The following is a 19,393-nucleotide window of genomic DNA, read 5'->3' as shown; positions in this document are numbered from 1 at the left end:
ACAACAGAGACCACACAACAGAGACCACACAACAGAGACCACACAACAGAGACCACACAACAGAGACCACACAACAGAGACCACTCAACAGAGACTAAACAACAGAGACCACACAACAGAGACCACACAACAGACTAAACAACAGAGACCACACAACAGAGACCACACAACAGAGACTAAACAACAGAGACCACACAACAGAGACCACGCAACAGAGACCACTCAACAGAGACCACTCAACAGAGACCACACAACAGAGACCACTCAACAGAGACCACTCAACAGAGACCACTCAACAGAGACCACACAACAGAGACCACGCAACAGAGACCACGCAACAGAGACCACACAACAGAGACCACACAACAGAGACCACACAACAGAGACCACTCAACAGAGACCATTCAACAGAGACCACACAACAGAGACCACACAACAGAGACCACACAACAGAGACCACTCAACAGAGACCACACAACAGAGACCACACAACAGAGACCACACAACAGAGACCACTCAACAGAGACCACACAACAGAGACCACACAACAGAGACCACACAACAGAGACCACTCAACAGAGACTAAACAACAGAGACCACACAACAGAGACCACACAACAGAGACTAAACAACAGAGACCACACAACAGAGACCACACAACAGAGACCACACAACAGAGACCACGCAACAGAGACCACGCAACAGAGACCACTCAACAGAGACCACACAACAGAGACCACACAACAGAGACCACGCAACAGAGACCACACAACAGAGACCACACAACAGAGACCACACAACAGAGACCACTCAACAGAGACTAAACAACAGAGACCACACAACAGAGACCACACAACAGACTAAACAACAGAGACCACACAACAGAGACCACACAACAGAGACTAAACAACAGAGACCACACAACAGAGACCACACAACAGAGACCACACAAAAGAGACCACACAAAAGAGACCACACAACAGAGACCACACAACAGAGACCACGCAACAGAGACCACACAACAGAGACCACACAACAGAGACCACTCAACAGAGACCACACAACAGAGACCACACAACAGAGACTAAACAACAGAGACCACACAACAGAGACCACACAACAGAGACCACAAAACAGAGACCACGCAACAGAGACTACACAACAGAGACTACACAACAGAGACCACACAACAGAGACCACACAACAGAGACCACACAACAGAGACCACACAACAGAGACCACTCAACAGAGACCACACAACAAAGACCACACAACAGAGACCACACAACAGAGACCACTCAAAAAAGACTAAACAACAGAGACCACACAACAGAGACCACACAACAGACTAAACAACAGAGACCACACAACAGAGACCACACAACAGAGACTAAACAACAGAGACCACACAACAGAGACCACACAACAGAGACCACACAACAGAGACCACACAACAGAGACCACGCAACCGAGACCACTCAACAGAGACCACACAACAGAGACCACACAACAGAGACCACACAACAGAGACCACACAACAGAGACCGCTCAACAGAGACCACACAACAGAGACCACACAACAGAGACCACACAACAGAGACCACACAACAGAGACCAAACAACAGAGACCACACAACAGAGACCACACAACAGAGACCACACAACAGAGACCACACAACAGAGACCACACAACAGAGACCACACAACAGAGACCACTCAACAGAGACCACACAACAGAGACCACACAACAGAGACCACACAACAGAGACCACACAACAGAGACCACTCAACAGAGACCACACAACAGAGACCACACAACAGAGACCACACAACAGAGACCACTCAACAGAGACCATTCAACAGAGACCACACAACAGAGACCACACAACAGAGACCACACAACAGAGACCACACAACAGAGACCACACAACAGAGACCACACAACAGAGACCACACAACAGAGACCACTCAACAGAGACCACACAACAGAGACCACACAACAGAGACCACACAACAGAGACCACACAACAGAGACCACACAACAGAGACCACACAACAGAGACCACACAACAGAGACCACACAACAGAGACCACACAACAGAGACCACACAACAGAGACCACACAACAGAGACCACACAACAGAGACCACTCAACAGAGACCACACAACAGAGACCACACAACAGAGACTAAACAACAGAGACCACACAACAGAGACCACACAACAGAGACCACACAACAGAGACCACGCAACAGAGACTACACAACAGAGACTACACAACAGAGACCACTCAACAGAGACCACACAACAGAGACCACACAACAGAGACCACACAACAGAGACCACTCAACAGAGACCACACAACAAAGACCACACAACAGAGACCACACAACAGAGACCACTCAAAAAAGAGACTAAACAACAGAGACCACACAACAGAGACCACACAACAGACTAAACAACAGAGACCACACAACAGAGACCACACAACAGAGACTAAACAACAGAGACCACACAACAGAGACCACACAACAGAGACCACACAACAGAGACCACGCAACAGAGACCACGCAACCGAGACCACTCAACAGAGACCACACAACAGAGACCACGCAACAGAGACCACACAACAGAAACCACACAACAGAGACCGCTCAACAGAGACCACGCAACAGAGACCACACAACAGAGACCACACAACAGAGACCACTCAACAGAGACCATTCAACAGAGACCACACAACAGAGACCACACAACAGAGACCACACAACAGAGACCACTCAACAGAGACCACACAACAGAGACCACACAACAGAGACCACACAACAGAGACCACTCAACAGAGACCACACAACAGAGACCACACAACAGAGACCACACAACAGAGACCACTCAACAGAGACTAAACAACAGAGACCACACAACAGAGACCACACAACAGAGACCACACAACAGACTAAACAACAGAGACCACACAACAGAGACCACACAACAGAGACTAAACAACAGAGACCACACAACAGAGACCACACAACAGAGACCACACAACAGAGACCACACAACAGAGACCACGCAACAGAGACCACTCAACAGAGACCACACAACAGAGACCACACAACAGAGACCACGCAACAGAGACCACACAACAGAGACCACACAACAGAGAACACACAACAGAGACCACTCAACAGAGACTAAACAACAGAGACCACACAACAGAGACCACACAACAGACTAAACAACAGAGACCACACAACAGAGACCACACAACAGAGACTAAACAACAGAGACCACACAACAGAGACCACACAACAGAGACCACACAAAAGAGACCACACAAAAGAGACCACACAACAGAGACCACACAACAGAGACCACGCAACAGAGACCACACAACAGAGACCACACAACAGAGACCACTCAACAGAGACCACACAACAGAGACCACACAACAGAGACTAAACAACAGAGACCACACAACAGAGACCACACAACAGAGACCACAAAACAGAGACCACGCAACAGAGACTACACAACAGAGACTACACAACAGAGACCACTCAACAGAGACCACACAACAGAGACCACACAACAGAGACCACACAACAGAGACCACTCAACAGAGACCACACAACAAAGACCACACAACAGAGACCACACAACAGAGACCACTCAAAAAAGACTAAACAACAGAGACCACACAACAGAGACCACACAACAGACTAAACAACAGAGACCACACAACAGAGACCACACAACAGAGACTAAACAACAGAGACCACACAACAGAGACCACACAACAGAGACCACACAACAGAGACCACACAACAGAGACCACGCAACCGAGACCACTCAACAGAGACCACACAACAGAGACCACGCAACAGAGACCACACAACAGAGACCACACAACAGAGACCGCTCAACAGAGACCACACAACAGAGACCACACAACAGAGACCACACAACAGAGACCACTCAACAGAGACTAAACAACAGAGACCACACAACAGAGACCACGCAACAGAGACCACACAACAGAGACCACACAACAGAGACCACACAACAGAGACCACTCAACAGAGACCATTCAACAGAGACCACACAACAGAGACCACACAACAGAGACCACACAACAGAGACCACTCAACAGAGACCACACAACAGAGACCACACAACAGAGACCACACAACAGAGACCACTCAACAGAGACCATTCAACAGAGACCACACAACAGAGACCACACAACAGAGACCACACAACAGAGACCACTCAACAGAGACCACACAACAGAGACCACACAACAGAGACCACACAACAGAGACCACTCAACAGAGACCACACAACAGAGACCACACAACAGAGACCACACAACAGAGACCACACAACAGAGACTAAACAACAGAGACCACACAACAGAGACCACACAACAGAGACCACACAAAAGAGACCACACAAAAGAGACCACACAACAGAGACCACACAACAGAGACCACGCAACAGAGACCACACAACAGAGACCACACAACAGAGACCACTCAACAGAGACCACACAACAGAGACCACACAACAGAGACTAAACAACAGAGACCACACAACAGAGACCACACAACAGAGACCACACAACAGAGACCACGCAACAGAGACTACACAACAGAGACTACACAACAGAGACCACTCAACAGAGACCACACAACAGAGACCACACAACAGAGACCACACAACAGAGACCACTCAACAGAGACCACACAACAAAGACCACACAACAGAGACCACACAACAGAGACCACTCAAAAAGACTAAACAACAGAGACCACACAACAGAGACCACACAACAGACTAAACAACAGAGACCACACAACAGAGACCACACAACAGAGACTAAACAACAGAGACCACACAACAGAGACCACACAACAGAGACCACACAACAGAGACCACGCAACAGAGACCACGCAACCGAGACCACTCAACAGAGACCACACAACAGAGACCACGCAACAGAGACCACACAACAGAAACCACACAACAGAGACCGCTCAACAGAGACCACACAACAGAGACCACACAACAGAGACCACACAACAGAGACCACTCAACAGAGACTAAACAACAGAGACCACACAACAGAGACCACACAACAGAGACCACACAACAGACTAAACAACAGAGACCACACAACAGAGACCACACAACAGAGACTAAACAACAGAGACCACACAACAGAGACCACACAACAGAGACCACACAACAGAGACCACGCAACAGAGACCACACAACAGAGACCATGCAACAGAGACCACTCAACAGAGACCACACAACAGACCACACAACAGAGACCACGCAACAGAGACCACACAACAGAGACCACGCAACAGAGACCACACAACAGAGACCACTCAACAGAGACTAAACAACAGAGACCACACAACAGAGACCACACAACAGAGACCACACAACAGACTAAACAACAGAGACCACACAACAGAGACCACACAACAGAGACTAAACAACAGAGACCACACAACAGAGACCACACAACAGAGACCACACAACAGAGACCACGCAACAGAGACCACACAACAGAGACCACGCAACAGAGACCACACAACAGAGACCACACAACAGAGACCACACAACAGACTAAACAACAGAGACCACACAACAGAGACCACACAACAGAGACTAAACAACAGAGACCACACAACAGAGACCACAAAACAGAGACCACAAAACAGAGACCACGCAACAGAGACCACACAACAGAGACAACGCAACAGAGACCACACAACAGAGACCACACAACAGAGACCACACAACAGAGACCACACAACAGAGACCACACAACAGAGACCACACAACAGAGACCACTCAACAGAGACCACTCAACAGAGACCACTCAACAGAGACCACGCAACAGAGACCACGCAACAGAGACCACGCAACAGAGACCACACAACAGAGACCACACAACAGAGACCACACAACAGACCACTCAACAGAGACCACACAATGGAGGCAGAGCAGCAGCTTCACTCTCCCAGACAGAACTGGACTGTGGCAGTTTTGTGTTTTCACTTCTCAAACCTTAATTTATCTAGGATATCCAGCCTTACAGATAACAACATCTATTTTTGTTCAAAAGGGACTCGGATAAAAAAGGTTATTTTATTTAATATGGTGTATTTCTATCTATGCTAAAGCGCTGAGTCCGTTTGTGGTGAGTGTGTGTGTGTGTGTGTGTGTGTGTGTGTGTGGTGTGTGTGTGTGTGTGTGTGTGTGTGTGTGTGTGTGTGTGTGTGTGTGTGTGTGTGTGGGTGTGTGTGTGTGTGACAGGCTGTGAATGGGTCTGACAAGACAGAAACGGTAACGGTGTTGTCAGAGCTGACAGAAGAGGAGAGAGGTTGGCAGTCCCGGGATGCTGTTCCACTGTAAAGACACCCAGAGTGTTAAACTGGAGAGAGGACCCTCACCGGGATGCTGTTCCACTGTAAAGGCACCCAGAGTGTTAAACTGGAGAGTGGACCCTCACCGGGATGCTGTTCCACTGTAAAGGCACCCAGAGTGTTAAACTGGAGAGTGGACCCTCACAGGGATGCTGTTCCACTGTAAAGACACACAGAGTGTTAAACTGGAGAGTGGACCCTCACCGGGATGCTGTTCCACTGTAAAGACACACAGAGTGTTAAACTGGAGAGTGGACCCTCACCGGGATGCTGTTCCACTGTAAAGACACCCAGAGTGTTAAACAGGAGAGTGGACCCTCACCGGGATGCTGTTCCACTGTAAAGACACACAGAGTGTTAAACTGGAGTGGACCCTCACCGGGATGCTGTTCCACTGTAAAGACACCCAGAGTGTTAAACTGGAGAGTGGACCCTCACCGGGATGCTGTTCCACTGTAAAGACACCCAGAGTGTTAAACTGGAGAGAGGACCCTCACCGGGATGCTGTTCCACTGTAAAGACACACAGAGTGTTAAACTGGAGAGTGGACCCTCACCGGGATGCTGTTCCACTGTAAAGACACCCAGAGTGTTAAACTGGAGAGTGGACCCTCACCGGGATGCTGTTCCACTGTAAAGACACACAGAGTGTTAAACTGGAGAGTGGACCCTCACCGGGATGCTGTTCCACTGTAAAGACACCCAGAGTGTTAAACTGGAGAGTGGACCCTCACCGGGATGCTGTTCCACTGTAAAGACACACAGAGTGTTAAACTGGAGAGAGGACCCTCACCGGGATGCTGTTCCACTGTAAAGACACCCAGAGTGTTAAACTGGAGAGTGGACCCTCACCGGGATGCTGTTCCACTGTAAAGACACACAGAGTGTTAAACTGGAGAGTGGACCCTCACCGGGATGCTGTTCCACTGTAAAGACACACAGAGTGTTAAACTGGAGAGAGGACCCTCACAGGGATGCTGTTCCACTGTAAAGACACACAGAGTGTTAAACTGGAGAGTGGACCCTCACCGGGATGCTGTTCCACTGTAAAGACACACAGAGTGTTAAACTGGAGAGAGGACCCTCACAGGGATAAGTTTTTAGCTCTTTCATGACACATAACCCCCCCAAAAAAAATATATATACTTTTTATGTAAACCAATAATGATTAATGTAAGGAAGTGGACCTCTCCAAACCAATAATGATTAATATTCAGGAAGTGGACCTCTCCAAACCAATAATGATTAATATTCAGGAAGTGGACCTCTCCAAACCAATAATGGTTAATATACAGGAAGTGGACCTCTCCAAACCAATAATGATTAATATACAGGAAGTGGACCTCTCCAAACCAATAATGATTAATATACAGGAAGTGGACCTCTCCAAACCAATAATGATTAATGTACAGGAAGTGGACCTCTCCAAACCAATAATGATTAATATACAGGAAGTGGACCTCTCCAAATCAACAATGATTCATATACAGGAAGTGGACCTCTCCAAACCAATAATGATTAATATACAGGAAGTGGACCTCTCCAAACCAATAATGATTAATGTACAGGAAGTGGACCTCTCCAAACCAATAATGATTAATGTAAGGAAGAGGACGTCTCCAAACCAATAATGATTAATATACAGGAAGTGGACCTCTCCAAACCAATAATGATTAATATACAGGAAGTGGACCTCTCCAAACCAATAATGATTAATATACAGGAAGTGGACCTCTCCAAACCAATAATGATTAATGTAAGGAAGAGGACCTCTCCAAACCAATAATGATTAATATACAGGAAGTTGGTCTCTCCAAACCAATCATGATTAATGTAAGGAAGTGGACCTCTCCAAACCAATCATGATTAATATACAGGAAGTGGACCTCTCCAAACCAATAATGATTAATGTAAGGAAGAGGACGTCTCCAAACCAATAATGATTAATATACCGGAAGTGGACCTCTCCAAACCAATAATGATTCATATACAGGAAGTGGACCTCTCCAAACAAATAATGATTAATATACAGTAAGTGGACCTCTCCAAACCAATAATGATTAATGTAAGGAAGTGGACCTCTCCAAACCAATAATGATTAATGTAAGGAAGTGGACCTCTCCAAACCAATAATGATTAATATACAGGAAGTGGACCTCTCCAAACCAATAATGATTAATATACAGGAAGTGGACATCTCCAAACCAATAATGATTAATATACAGGAAGTGGACCTCTCCAAACAAATAATGATTAATGTAAGGAAGTGGACTTCTCCAAACCAATCATGATTCATATACAGGAAGTGGACCTCTCCAAACCAAAAATGATTAATATACAGGAAGTGGACCTCTCCAAACCAATAATGATTAATGTAAGGAAGTGGACCTCTCCAAACCAATAATGATTAATATACAGGAAGTGAACCTCTCCAAACCAATAATGATTAATATACAGTAAGTGGACCTCTTCAAACCAATAATGATTCATGTAAGGAAGTGGACCTCTCCAAACCAATAATGATTAATATACAGGAAGTGGACCTCTCCAAACCAATAATGATTAATGTAAGGAAGTGGACCTCTCCAAACCAATAATGATTAATATACAGGAAGTGGATCTCTCCAAACCAATAATGATTAATATACAGGAAGTGGACCTCTCCAAACCAATAATGATTAATGTAAGGAAGTGGACCTCTCCAAACCAATAATGATTAATATACAGGAAGTGGATCTCTCCAAACCAATAATGATTAATATACAGGAAGTGGACCTCTCCAAACCAATAATGATTAATGTAAGGAAGTGGACCTCTCCAAACCAATAATGATTAATGTACAGGAAGTGGACCTCTCCAAACCAATAATGATGAATATACAGGAAGTGGACCTCTCCAAACCAATAGTGATTAATGTACAGGAAGTGGACCTCTCCAAACCAATAATGATTAATGTACAGGAAGTGGACCTCTCCAAACCAATAATGATTAATGTACAGGAAGTGGACCTCTCCAAACCAATAATGATTAATATACAGGAAGTGGACATCTCCAAACCAATAATGATTAATATACAGGAAGTGGACCTCTCCAAACAAATAATGATTAATGTAAGGAAGTGGACTTCTCCAAACCAATCATGATTCATATTCAGGAAGTGGACCTCTCCAAACCAAAAATGATTAATATACAGGAAGTGGACCTCTCCAAACCAATAATGATTAATGTAAGGAAGTGGACCTCTCCAAACCAATAATGATTAATATACAGGAAGTGAACCTCTCCAAACCAATAATGATTAATATACAGTAAGTGGACCTCTTCAAACCAATAATGATTCATGTAAGGAAGTGGACCTCTCCAAACCAATAATGATTAATATACAGTAAGTGGACCTCTTCAAACCAATAATGATTCATGTAAGGAAGTGGACCTCTCCAAACCAATAATGATTAATATACAGGAAGTGGACCTCTCCAAACCAATAATGATTAATGTAAGGAAGTGGACCTCTCCAAACCAATAATGATTAATATACAGGAAGTGGATCTCTCCAAACCAATAATGATTAATATACAGGAAGTGGACCTCTCCAAACCAATAATGATTAATGTAAGGAAGTGGACCTCTCCAAACCAATAATGATTAATATACAGGAAGTGGATCTCTCCAAACCAATAATGATTAATATACAGGAAGTGGACCTCTCCAAACCAATAATGATTAATATACAGGAAGTGGACCTCTCCAAACCAATAATGATTAATGTAAGGAAGTGGACCTCTCCAAACCAATAATGATTAATGTAAGGAAGTGGACCTCTCCAAACCAATAATGATTAATGTACAGGAAGTGGACCTCTCCAAACCAATAATGATGAATATACAGGAAGTGGACCTCTCCAAACCAATAGTGATTAATGTACAGGAAGTGGACCTCTCCAAACCAATAATGATTAATGTACAGGAAGTGGACCTCTCCAAACCAATAATGATTAATGTACAGGAAGTGGACCTCTCCAAACCAATAATGATTAATGTACAGGAAGTGGACCTCTCCAAACCAATAATGATTAATGTACAGGAAGTGGACCTCTCCAAACCAATAATGATTAATATACAGGAAGTGGACCTCTCCAAACCAATAGTGATTAATGTACAGGAAGTGGACCTCTCCAAACCAATAATGATTAATGTACAGGAAGTGGACCTCTCCAAACCAATAATGATTAATGTACAGGAAGTGGACCTCTCCAAACCAATAATGATTAATGTACAGGAAGTGGACCTCTCCAAACCAATAATGATTAATATACAGGAAGTGGACCTCTCCAAACCAATAATGATTAATGTACAGGAAGTGGACCTCTCCAAACCAATAATGATTAATGTACAGGAAGTGGACCTCTCCAAACCAATAATGATTAATGTACAGGAAGTGGACCTCTCCAAGGCACCTCCCACTCTGGACTTAGAGCTTCACATTCTGTCTCTGAGTGAGGATGACGGAGTCACTCATTTCCATCCGTCCCTCTAAAGAAGAGAATGCCTGGGACTTTTAACTAATAAACCGTAAGAAAGAGGAGATGAAGAAGGATTAAAAGTTCTTGTGAAACTAGAAACTCCCGCTAACGCTGTTATGAAGCCTGGACTATAAACGAAGTACAGAAAGCCTTTAATGAAGGCGCGCAGCGGACCGTAACTTCCTTCGCCGTGATGAAGTTGTGTAACCGGGGAGCGCTGATGCTGGTCACCACGGCGTTATCCTTCATAGCGTTCAGCCTGATGACCATCGCAGTGGGAACGGACTACTGGCTGTACTCCCGGGGCGTCTGCCGGTCCAAGACGTCGCTCCATGACAACGAGACCATCCGCAAGAACGAGGTGGTGATGACTCACTCCGGGCTCTGGCGCACCTGTTGTCTCGAAGGTGACCGTTAATAACCGGTTGTTTGTTTTGATTGATTTGATTGGATCATTTGGTTACGGGTTTAAAGTACAACTATAGCAGTTTGGGTCAGTTTTAAGTGTCGATTTGATTGGATCTTTTGGTTAAGAGTTTTAAACGTTCGTGTGTGTGTGTGTGTGTGTGTGTGTGTGTGCGTGTGTGCATGTGTGTGTGTGTGTGTGTGCGTGTGCGCGCGCGGTGTCCGGATGGGGTCTGGCTCTGCTGTCGATTCGGTAGAGTTTAAACACAACACCGTCTACATGAGAACAACCTAGTAACCTAAGGAACACCCCCTCTCCACTGGGCACCGACATCAGTCCGACGTTCAGTTATGTTTTACGGTTCGGTTGAGTTGTCAATTGACCTTTTATTCAACATGAATATGATTGGATTTCAGTTAAAAGTTGCGTGAGAAAAAATAGGAAAATCCAATGATGACTTTACGTTTTCCACGTTGACTCAACGTCATCACGTTGATTGGTTTATTTTTTATGACGTGGAAACAACGTTGATTTAAAAAATTAAAAAAAATGTGCCCAGTGGGGACAACCAGACACACAAATCAAATCCAAATGTATTTGCGACACACGCCGAATACAACTGGTGTAGAGTTTACCGTGAAATGCTTGCTGAAGAGCCCTTCACAACCACGAGTTTATAAATACATTTGGGACTCTACAGGAATACATGGATAATAGACCATGAATGGAGCTGCAGTGGCCCTTTGACTTTTTACACATTTTGTTGTGTTAAAAGGTGGGATTCAAAATTGTCATTGTTTGTCAACAATCTACACAAAATATATTATATAAATAAAATAATCCCAAAGTGGAAGAACCTCTCTAACATTTGTAATATGTATATATATATATATATACGACGCCTTCTGAAGATATTCAGACCGCTTTTTCCATGTTACCTTACAGACTTGTTCTAAAAACATATTTAGAAAATGTATTCAGCAAACAAAATAACCCATAATGACAAAGCGAAAACAGGTTAAACATATGTTTTTTTTTTTGCAAATTAAAAATAAATAAGAAACAGATACAGCAGCAGTCATGAGTTTAGACACATCAACTCATTCAAGGGTTTTTCTTTATTTTTACTATTTTCTACATTCTAGAATAATAGTGAAGACATCAACACTGTGAAATAACACATATGGAATCATGTAGTAACCAAAAACGTGCTGAACAAATCTAAATATATTTTAATATACCCTTTGCCTTGATGACAGCTTTGCACACTCTTGGCATTCTCTCAACCAGCTTCAGGAATGCTTTTCCAACAGTCTTGAAGTAGTTCCCACATATGGTGAATAATTGTTGGCTGCTTTTCATTCACTCTGCGGTCCAACTCATCCCAATCCATCTCAATTGGGTTGAGGTCAGGGGATTTGATGCAACACTCTATCACTCTGCTTGGTCAAAAAGCCTTTACACAGCCTGGAGGTGTGTTTTTGGGTCATTGTCCTGTTGAAAAACAAATGATAGTCCCACTAAACAGATGGAATGGTGTATCGCTGCAGAATGCTGATCTGCCCTCTCTATCTCTGTCTCTCTCTCTGTCTCTCTCTCTGTCTCTCTCTCTGTCTCTCTCTCTCTCTCTCTGTCTGTCTGTCTGTCTCTCTCTCTCTCTCTCTGTCTGTCTCTCTCTCTCTCTCTCTGTCTCTCTCTCTGTCTCTGTCTCTCCCTCTCTCTCTGTCTGTCTCTCTCTCTCTGTCTCTCTCTCTGTCTCTCTCTGTCTGTCTGTCTGTCTGTCTGTCTGTCTCTCTCTCTCTCTCTGTCTCTCTCTCTCTCTCTGTCTCTCTCTCTCTCTCTCTCTCTCTCTCTCTCTCTGTCTCTCTCGTCTGTCTGTCTCTCTCTCTGTCTCTCTCTCTGTCTGTCTGTCTGTCTCTCTGTCTCTGTCTCTCCCTCTCTCTCTCTCTGTCTCTCTCTCTCTCTCTCTCTCTCTGTCTCTGTCTGTCTGTCTCTCTCTGTCTGTCTCTCTCTGTCTGTCTGTCTGTCTGTCTGTCTGTCTGTCTGTCTGTCTGTCTGTCTGTCTGTCTGTCTGTCTGTCTGTCTGTCTGTCTGTCTGTCTGTCTGTCTCTCTCTCTCTCTCTATCTCTATCTCTATCTCTATCTCTATCTCTATCTCTATCTCTATCTCTCTCTCTCTCTCTCTCTCTCTCTCTCTCTCTCTCTCTCTCTCTCTCTCTGTCTCCCTCTCAATTCTAATTCTATTCAAGGGCTTTATTGGCATGGGAAACATGTGTTAACATTGCCAAAGCAAGTGAGGTAGACAACATACAAAGTGAATATATAAAGTGAAAAACAACAAAAATTAACAGTAAACATTACACATACAGAAGTTTCAAAACAGTAAAGACATTACAAATGTCATATTATATATATATATATACAGTGTTTTAACAATGTACAAATGATTAAAGGACACAAGGTAAAATAAATAAGCATAAATATGGGTTGTATTTACAATGGTGTTTGATCTTCACTGGTTGCCCTTTTCTCGTGGCAACAGGTCACAAATCTTGCTGCTTTGATGGCACACTGTGGTATTTCACCCAGTAGATATGGGAGTTTTTCAAAATTGGATTTGTTTTCGAATTCTTTGTGGATCTGTGTAATCTGAGGGAAATATGTCTCTCTAATATGGTCATACATTGGGCAGGAGGTTAGGAAGTGCAGCTCAGTTTCCACCTCATTTGTGGGCAGTGAGCACATAGCCTGTCTTCTCTTGAGAGCCATGTCTGCCTACGGTGGCCTTTCTCAATAGCAAGGCTATGCTCACTGAGTCTGTACATAGTCAAAGCTTTCCTTAATTTTGGGTCAGTCACAGTGGTCAGGTATTCTGCCGCTGTGTACTCTCTGTGTAGGGCCAAATAGCATTCTAGTTTGCTCTGTTTTTTTGTTAATTCTTTCCAATGTGTTAAGTAATTATCTTTTTGTTTTCTCATGATTTGGTTGGGTCTAATTGTGCTGTTGTCCTGGGGCTCTGTAGGGTGTGTTTGTGTTTGTGAACAGAGCCCCAGGACCAGCTTGCTTAGGGGACTCTTCTCCAGGTTCATCTCTCTGTAGGTGATGGCTTTGTTATGGAAGGTTTGTGAATCGCTTCCTTTTAGGTGGTTGTAGAATTTAACGGCTCTTTTCTGGATTTTGATAATTAGTGGGTATCGGCCTAATTCTGCTCTGCATGCATTATTTGGTGTTCTACGTTGTACACGGAGGATATTTTTGCAGAATTCTGCGTGCAGAGTCTCAATTTGGTGTTTGTCCCATTTTGTGAAGTCTTGGTTGGTGAGCGGACCCCAGACCTCACAACCATAAAGGGCAATGGGCTCTATGACCGATTCAAGTATTTTTAGCCAAATCCTAACTGGTATGTTGAAATTTATGTTTCTTTTGATGGCATAGAATGCCCTTCTTGCCTTGTCTCTCAGATCGGTCTTACTGAGATTTACTGTCAGGGCCCAGGTCTGACAGAATCTGTGCATAAGATCTAGGTGCTGCTGTAGGCCCTCCTTGGTTGGTGACAGAAGCACCAGATCATCAACAAACAGCAGACATTTGACTTCGGATTCTAGCAGGGGGAGGCCGGGTGCTGCAGACTTTTCTAGTGCCCGCCAATTCGTTGATATATATGTTGAAGAGGGTGGGGCTTAAGCTGCATCCCTGTCTCACCCCACGACCCTGTGTGAAGAAATGTGTGTGTTTTTTGCCAATTTTAACCGCACACTTGTTGTTTGTGTACATGGATTTTATAATGTCGTATGTTTTACCCCCAACACCACTTTCCATCAGTTTGTATAGCAGACCCTCATGCCAGATTGAGTCAAAGGCTTTTTTAAATCAACAAAGCATGAGAAGACTTTGCCTTTGTTTTGGTTTGTTTGGTTGTCAATTAGGGTGTGCAGGGTGAATACATGGTCTGTTGTATGGTAATTTGGTAAAAAGCCAATTTGACATTTGCTCAGTACATTGTTTTCATTGAGGAAATGTACGAGTCTGCTGTTAATAATAATGCAGAGGATTTTCCCAAGGTTACTGTTGACACATATTCCACGGTAGTTATTGGGGTCAAATTTGTCTCCACTTTTGTGGATTGGGGTGATCAGTCCTTGGTTCCAAATATTGGGGAAGATGCCAGAGCTAAGTATGATGTTAAAGAGTTTTAGTATAGCCAATTGGAATTTGTTGTCTGTATATTTGATCACTTCATTGAGGATACCATCAACACCACAGGCCTTTTTGGGTTGGAGGGTTTTTATTTTGTCCTGTAACTCATTCAATGTAATTGGAGAATCCAGTGGGTTCTGGTAGTCTTTAATAGTTGATTCTAAGATCTGTATTTGATCATGTATATGTTTTTGTTCTTTATTCTTTGTTATAGAGCCAAAAAGATTGGAGAAGTGGTTTACCCATCTCCATTTTGGATAGATAATTCTTCGTGTTGTTGTTTGTTTTGTGTTTTCCAATTTTCCCAGAAGTGGTTAGAGTCTATGGATTCTTCAATTGCATTGAACTGATTTCTGACATGCTGTTCCTTCTTTTTCCGTAGTGTATTTCTGTATTGTTTTAGTGATTCACCATAGTGAAGGCGTAGACTCAGGTTTTCCGGGTCTCTATGTTTTTGGTTGGACAGGTTTCTCAATTTCTTTCTTAGATTTTTTTTCTTAGATTTTTGCATTCTTCATCAAACCATTTGTCATTATTGTTAATTTTCTTCGGTTCTCTATTTGAGATTTTTAGATTTGATAGGGAAGCTGAGAGGTCAAATATACTGTTTAGATTTTCTACTGCCAAGTTTACACCTTCACTATTACAGTGGAACGTTTTACCCAGGAAATTGTCTAAAAGGGATTGAATTTGTTGTTGCCTAATTGTTTTTTGGTAGGTTTCCAAACTGCATTCCTTCCATCTATAGCATTTCTTAATGTTAATGCCTCATGATTGAGTATTGCTCTGTTTAAGTAGACTGTGATTTTGCTGTGGTCTGATAGGGGTGTCAGTGGGCTGACTGTGAACGCTCTGAGAGACTCTGGATTGAGGTCAGTGATAAAGTAGTCTACAGTACTACTGCCAAGAGATGAGCTATAGGTGTACCTACCATAGGAGTCCCCTCGAAGCTTACTGTTGACTATGTACATACCCAGCGTGTGACAGAGCTGCAGGAGTTGTGACCCGTTTTTGTTGGTTATGTTGTCATAGTTGTGCCTAGGGGGGCATATGTGGGAGGGAATGCTGTCACCTCCAGGCAGGTGTTTGTCCCCCTGTGTGCTGAGGGTGTCAGGTTCTTGTCCGGTTCTGGCATTTAGGTCGCCACAGACTACTCTCTCTCTCGTTGGAACCAAAAATCTCAAATTTGGACTCATCAGAGTCCAGATTTCCACCGGTCTAATGTCCATTGCTCGTGTTTCTTGGCCCAAGCAAGTCTCTTCTTCTTATTGGTGTCCTGTAGAAGTGGTTTCTTTGCAGCAATTCAACCATGAAGGCCTGATTCACACAGTCTCCTCTGAACCGATGATGTTGAGATGTGTCTGTTCCTTGAACTGTGAAGCATTTATTTGGGCTGCAATTTCAGAGGCTGGTAAACTCTAATGAACTTATCCTCTGCAGTAGAGGTAACTCTGGGTCTTCCTTTCCTGTGGCGGTCCTCATGAGAGCCAGTTTCATCATAGCGTTTGATGGTTTTTGCGACTGCACTTGAAGAAACTTTCAAAGTTCTTGACATTTTCTGCATTGACTGACCTTCATGTCTTATAGTAATGATGGACTGTCATTTCTCTTTGCTTATTTGAGCTGTTCTTGTCATAATATGGACTTGGTCTTTTACCAAATAGGGCTATATTCTGTATACCAACCCTACCTTGTCACAACACAACTGATTAAGGAGGGGGGAAAAATCCACAAATGAACTTCTAACAAGGCACACTTGTTCATTGAAATGCATTCCAGGTGACTACCTCATGAAGCTGGTTGAGAGAAGGCCTGTGTTCAAAGGGTGGCTACTTTGAAGAATCTCAAATATATTTGTTTAACACTTTTTTTTTGTTACTACATGATTCCATTTGTGTTATTTCATAGTGTTGATGTCTTCACTATTATTCTACAATGTAGAAAATAGTAAAAATAAAGAAAAACCCCTTGAATGAGGGCAGCTAAAACTATTGCATCCATCCAGGTGGGTGTGGATTCAGATTGCATCCTCTGTGGATCTGTTGGTTCCCCTCTAGTCCAGGTGGGTGTGGATTCAGATTGCATCCTCTGTGGATCTGTTGGTTCCCCTCTTGTCCAGGTGGGTGAGGGCAGTGTGCATCCTCAGATTGCATCTTACAGATGTGAGTCCAGGTGGGTGAGGGCAGTGTGGATTTTTAGATTGCATCCTCTTAGGGACTGGGTCCTCCTCTTAGTCCAGGTGGGTGGCCTGGATTCAGATTGCATCCTCTGTGGATCTGTCTGGTTCCCCTCTTGTCCAGGTGGGTGAGGGCAGTGTGGATTCAGATTGCATCCTCTGTGGATCTGTCAGTTCCCCTCTGACCTCCAGGTGGGTGAACATTAAAGTGGTTTCATGATTGCATCCTCTGTGGACATCAATGTTGGTTCCCCTGTCCAGGTGGGTGTGGATTCAGATTGCATCATCTGTGGATCTGTGTGGTTCCCCTCTGTCCAGGTGTGTGTGTGGTGTGTGTGAGGACCATTGAACAGTTGCATCATCTGTGGTTGGTGTTCTGTTCTCTTGTCCAGGCTCTGCTGAGGGCAGTTGGTCAGGCTCTGTTCTGCCTCTGACCTGGCAGTTGGTCAGGCTCTGCTCTGCTCTGACCTGGGTGTGGATTCAGATTGCATCCTCTGACCTGGATCAGTTGGTCAGGCTCTGCTCTGCCCAGACCTGGCAGTTGGTCAGGCTCTGCATCTGCTCTGTTCTGGCAGTTGGTCAGGCTCTGTGACCTGGGTTGGTCAGGCTCTGTTCTGCCCTGACCTCAGTTTCAGGCTCTGTTCTGACCTGGGTTGGTCAGGCTCTGTTCTGACCTGGCAGTTGGTCAGACTCTGTTTTGTTCTGACCTGGCAGTTGGTCAGGCTGGCCCTGACCTGGCAGTTGGTCAGGCTCTGCTTGCTCTGACCTGGCAGTTGGTCAGGCTCTGCTCTGCTCTGACCTGGCATTTGGTCAGGCTCTGCTCTGCTCTGCCCTGGCAGTTGGTCAGGCTCTGCTCTGTTCTGACCTGGCAGTTGGCCAGGCTCTGCTCTGTTCTGACGCACTGGCAGTTGGTCAGGCTCTGCTCTGTTCTGACCTGGCAGTTGGCCAGGCTCTGCTCTGTTCTGACCTGGCATCTGGTCAGGCTTGCTCTGTTTAATGAGAGGCTCTGCTCTGCTCTGATCTGGCAGTTGGTCAGGCTCTGCTCTGATCTGGCAGTTGGTCAGGCTCTGCTCTGTTCTGACCTGGCAGTTGGTCAGGCTATGCTCTGTTCTGACCTGGCAGTTGGCCAGGCTCTGCTCTGACCTGCCAGTTGGTTAGGCTCTGCTCTGACCTGGCAGTTGGCCAGGCTCTGCTCTGACCTGGCAGTTGGTCAGGCTCTGCTCTGTTCTGACCTGGCAGTTGGCCAGGCTCTGCTCTGATCTGGCAGTTGGCCAGGCTCTGCTCTGCTCTGACCTGGCAGTTGGTCAGGCTCTGCTCTGCTCTGACCTGGCAGTTGGTCAGGCTCTGCTCTGCTCTGACCTGGCAGTTGGTCAGGCTCTGCTCTGTTCTGACCTGGCAGTTGGTCAGGCTCTGCTCTGTTCTGGCAGTTGGTCAGGCTCTGCTCTGCTCTGACCTGGCAGTTGGTCAGGCTCTGCTGCTGACCTGGCAGTTGGTCAGGCTGTGCTCTGCTCTGACCTGGCAGTTGGTCAGGCTCTGCTCTGTTCTGACCTGGTAGTTGGCCAGGCTCTGCTCTGTTCTGACCTGGCAGTTGGTCAGGCTCTGCTCTGTTCTGACCTGGCAGTTGGTCAGGCTCTGTCTGTTCTGACC

At 44.9% G+C, this 19,393-nt stretch overlaps 1 protein-coding gene across 1 annotated transcript in view; it reads left to right on the top strand.

The window, feature by feature from the left end:
* Positions 1 to 10,916: 10,916 nt before the first annotated feature.
* Positions 10,917 to 19,393, top strand: part of LOC121843776 (voltage-dependent calcium channel gamma-3 subunit-like) — a 15,275-nt gene continuing 6,798 nt past the window's right edge. The window contains exon 1 of the mRNA XM_042313591.1: positions 10,917 to 11,374. Within this exon, the coding sequence (XP_042169525.1) occupies positions 11,161 to 11,374 (214 nt within the window). The 5' untranslated portion in view covers positions 10,917 to 11,160. The remainder of the gene's footprint in view (positions 11,375 to 19,393) is intronic.

Source organism: Oncorhynchus tshawytscha, unplaced genomic scaffold (genome assembly GCF_018296145.1).
Source record: "Oncorhynchus tshawytscha isolate Ot180627B unplaced genomic scaffold, Otsh_v2.0 Un_contig_16582_pilon_pilon, whole genome shotgun sequence".
In the NCBI taxonomy this organism is placed as follows: Eukaryota; Metazoa; Chordata; class Actinopteri; order Salmoniformes; family Salmonidae; genus Oncorhynchus; species Oncorhynchus tshawytscha.
Note: the sequence above shows the minus strand (reverse complement) of the source record. Positions and strands in the feature narration are given on the sequence as shown.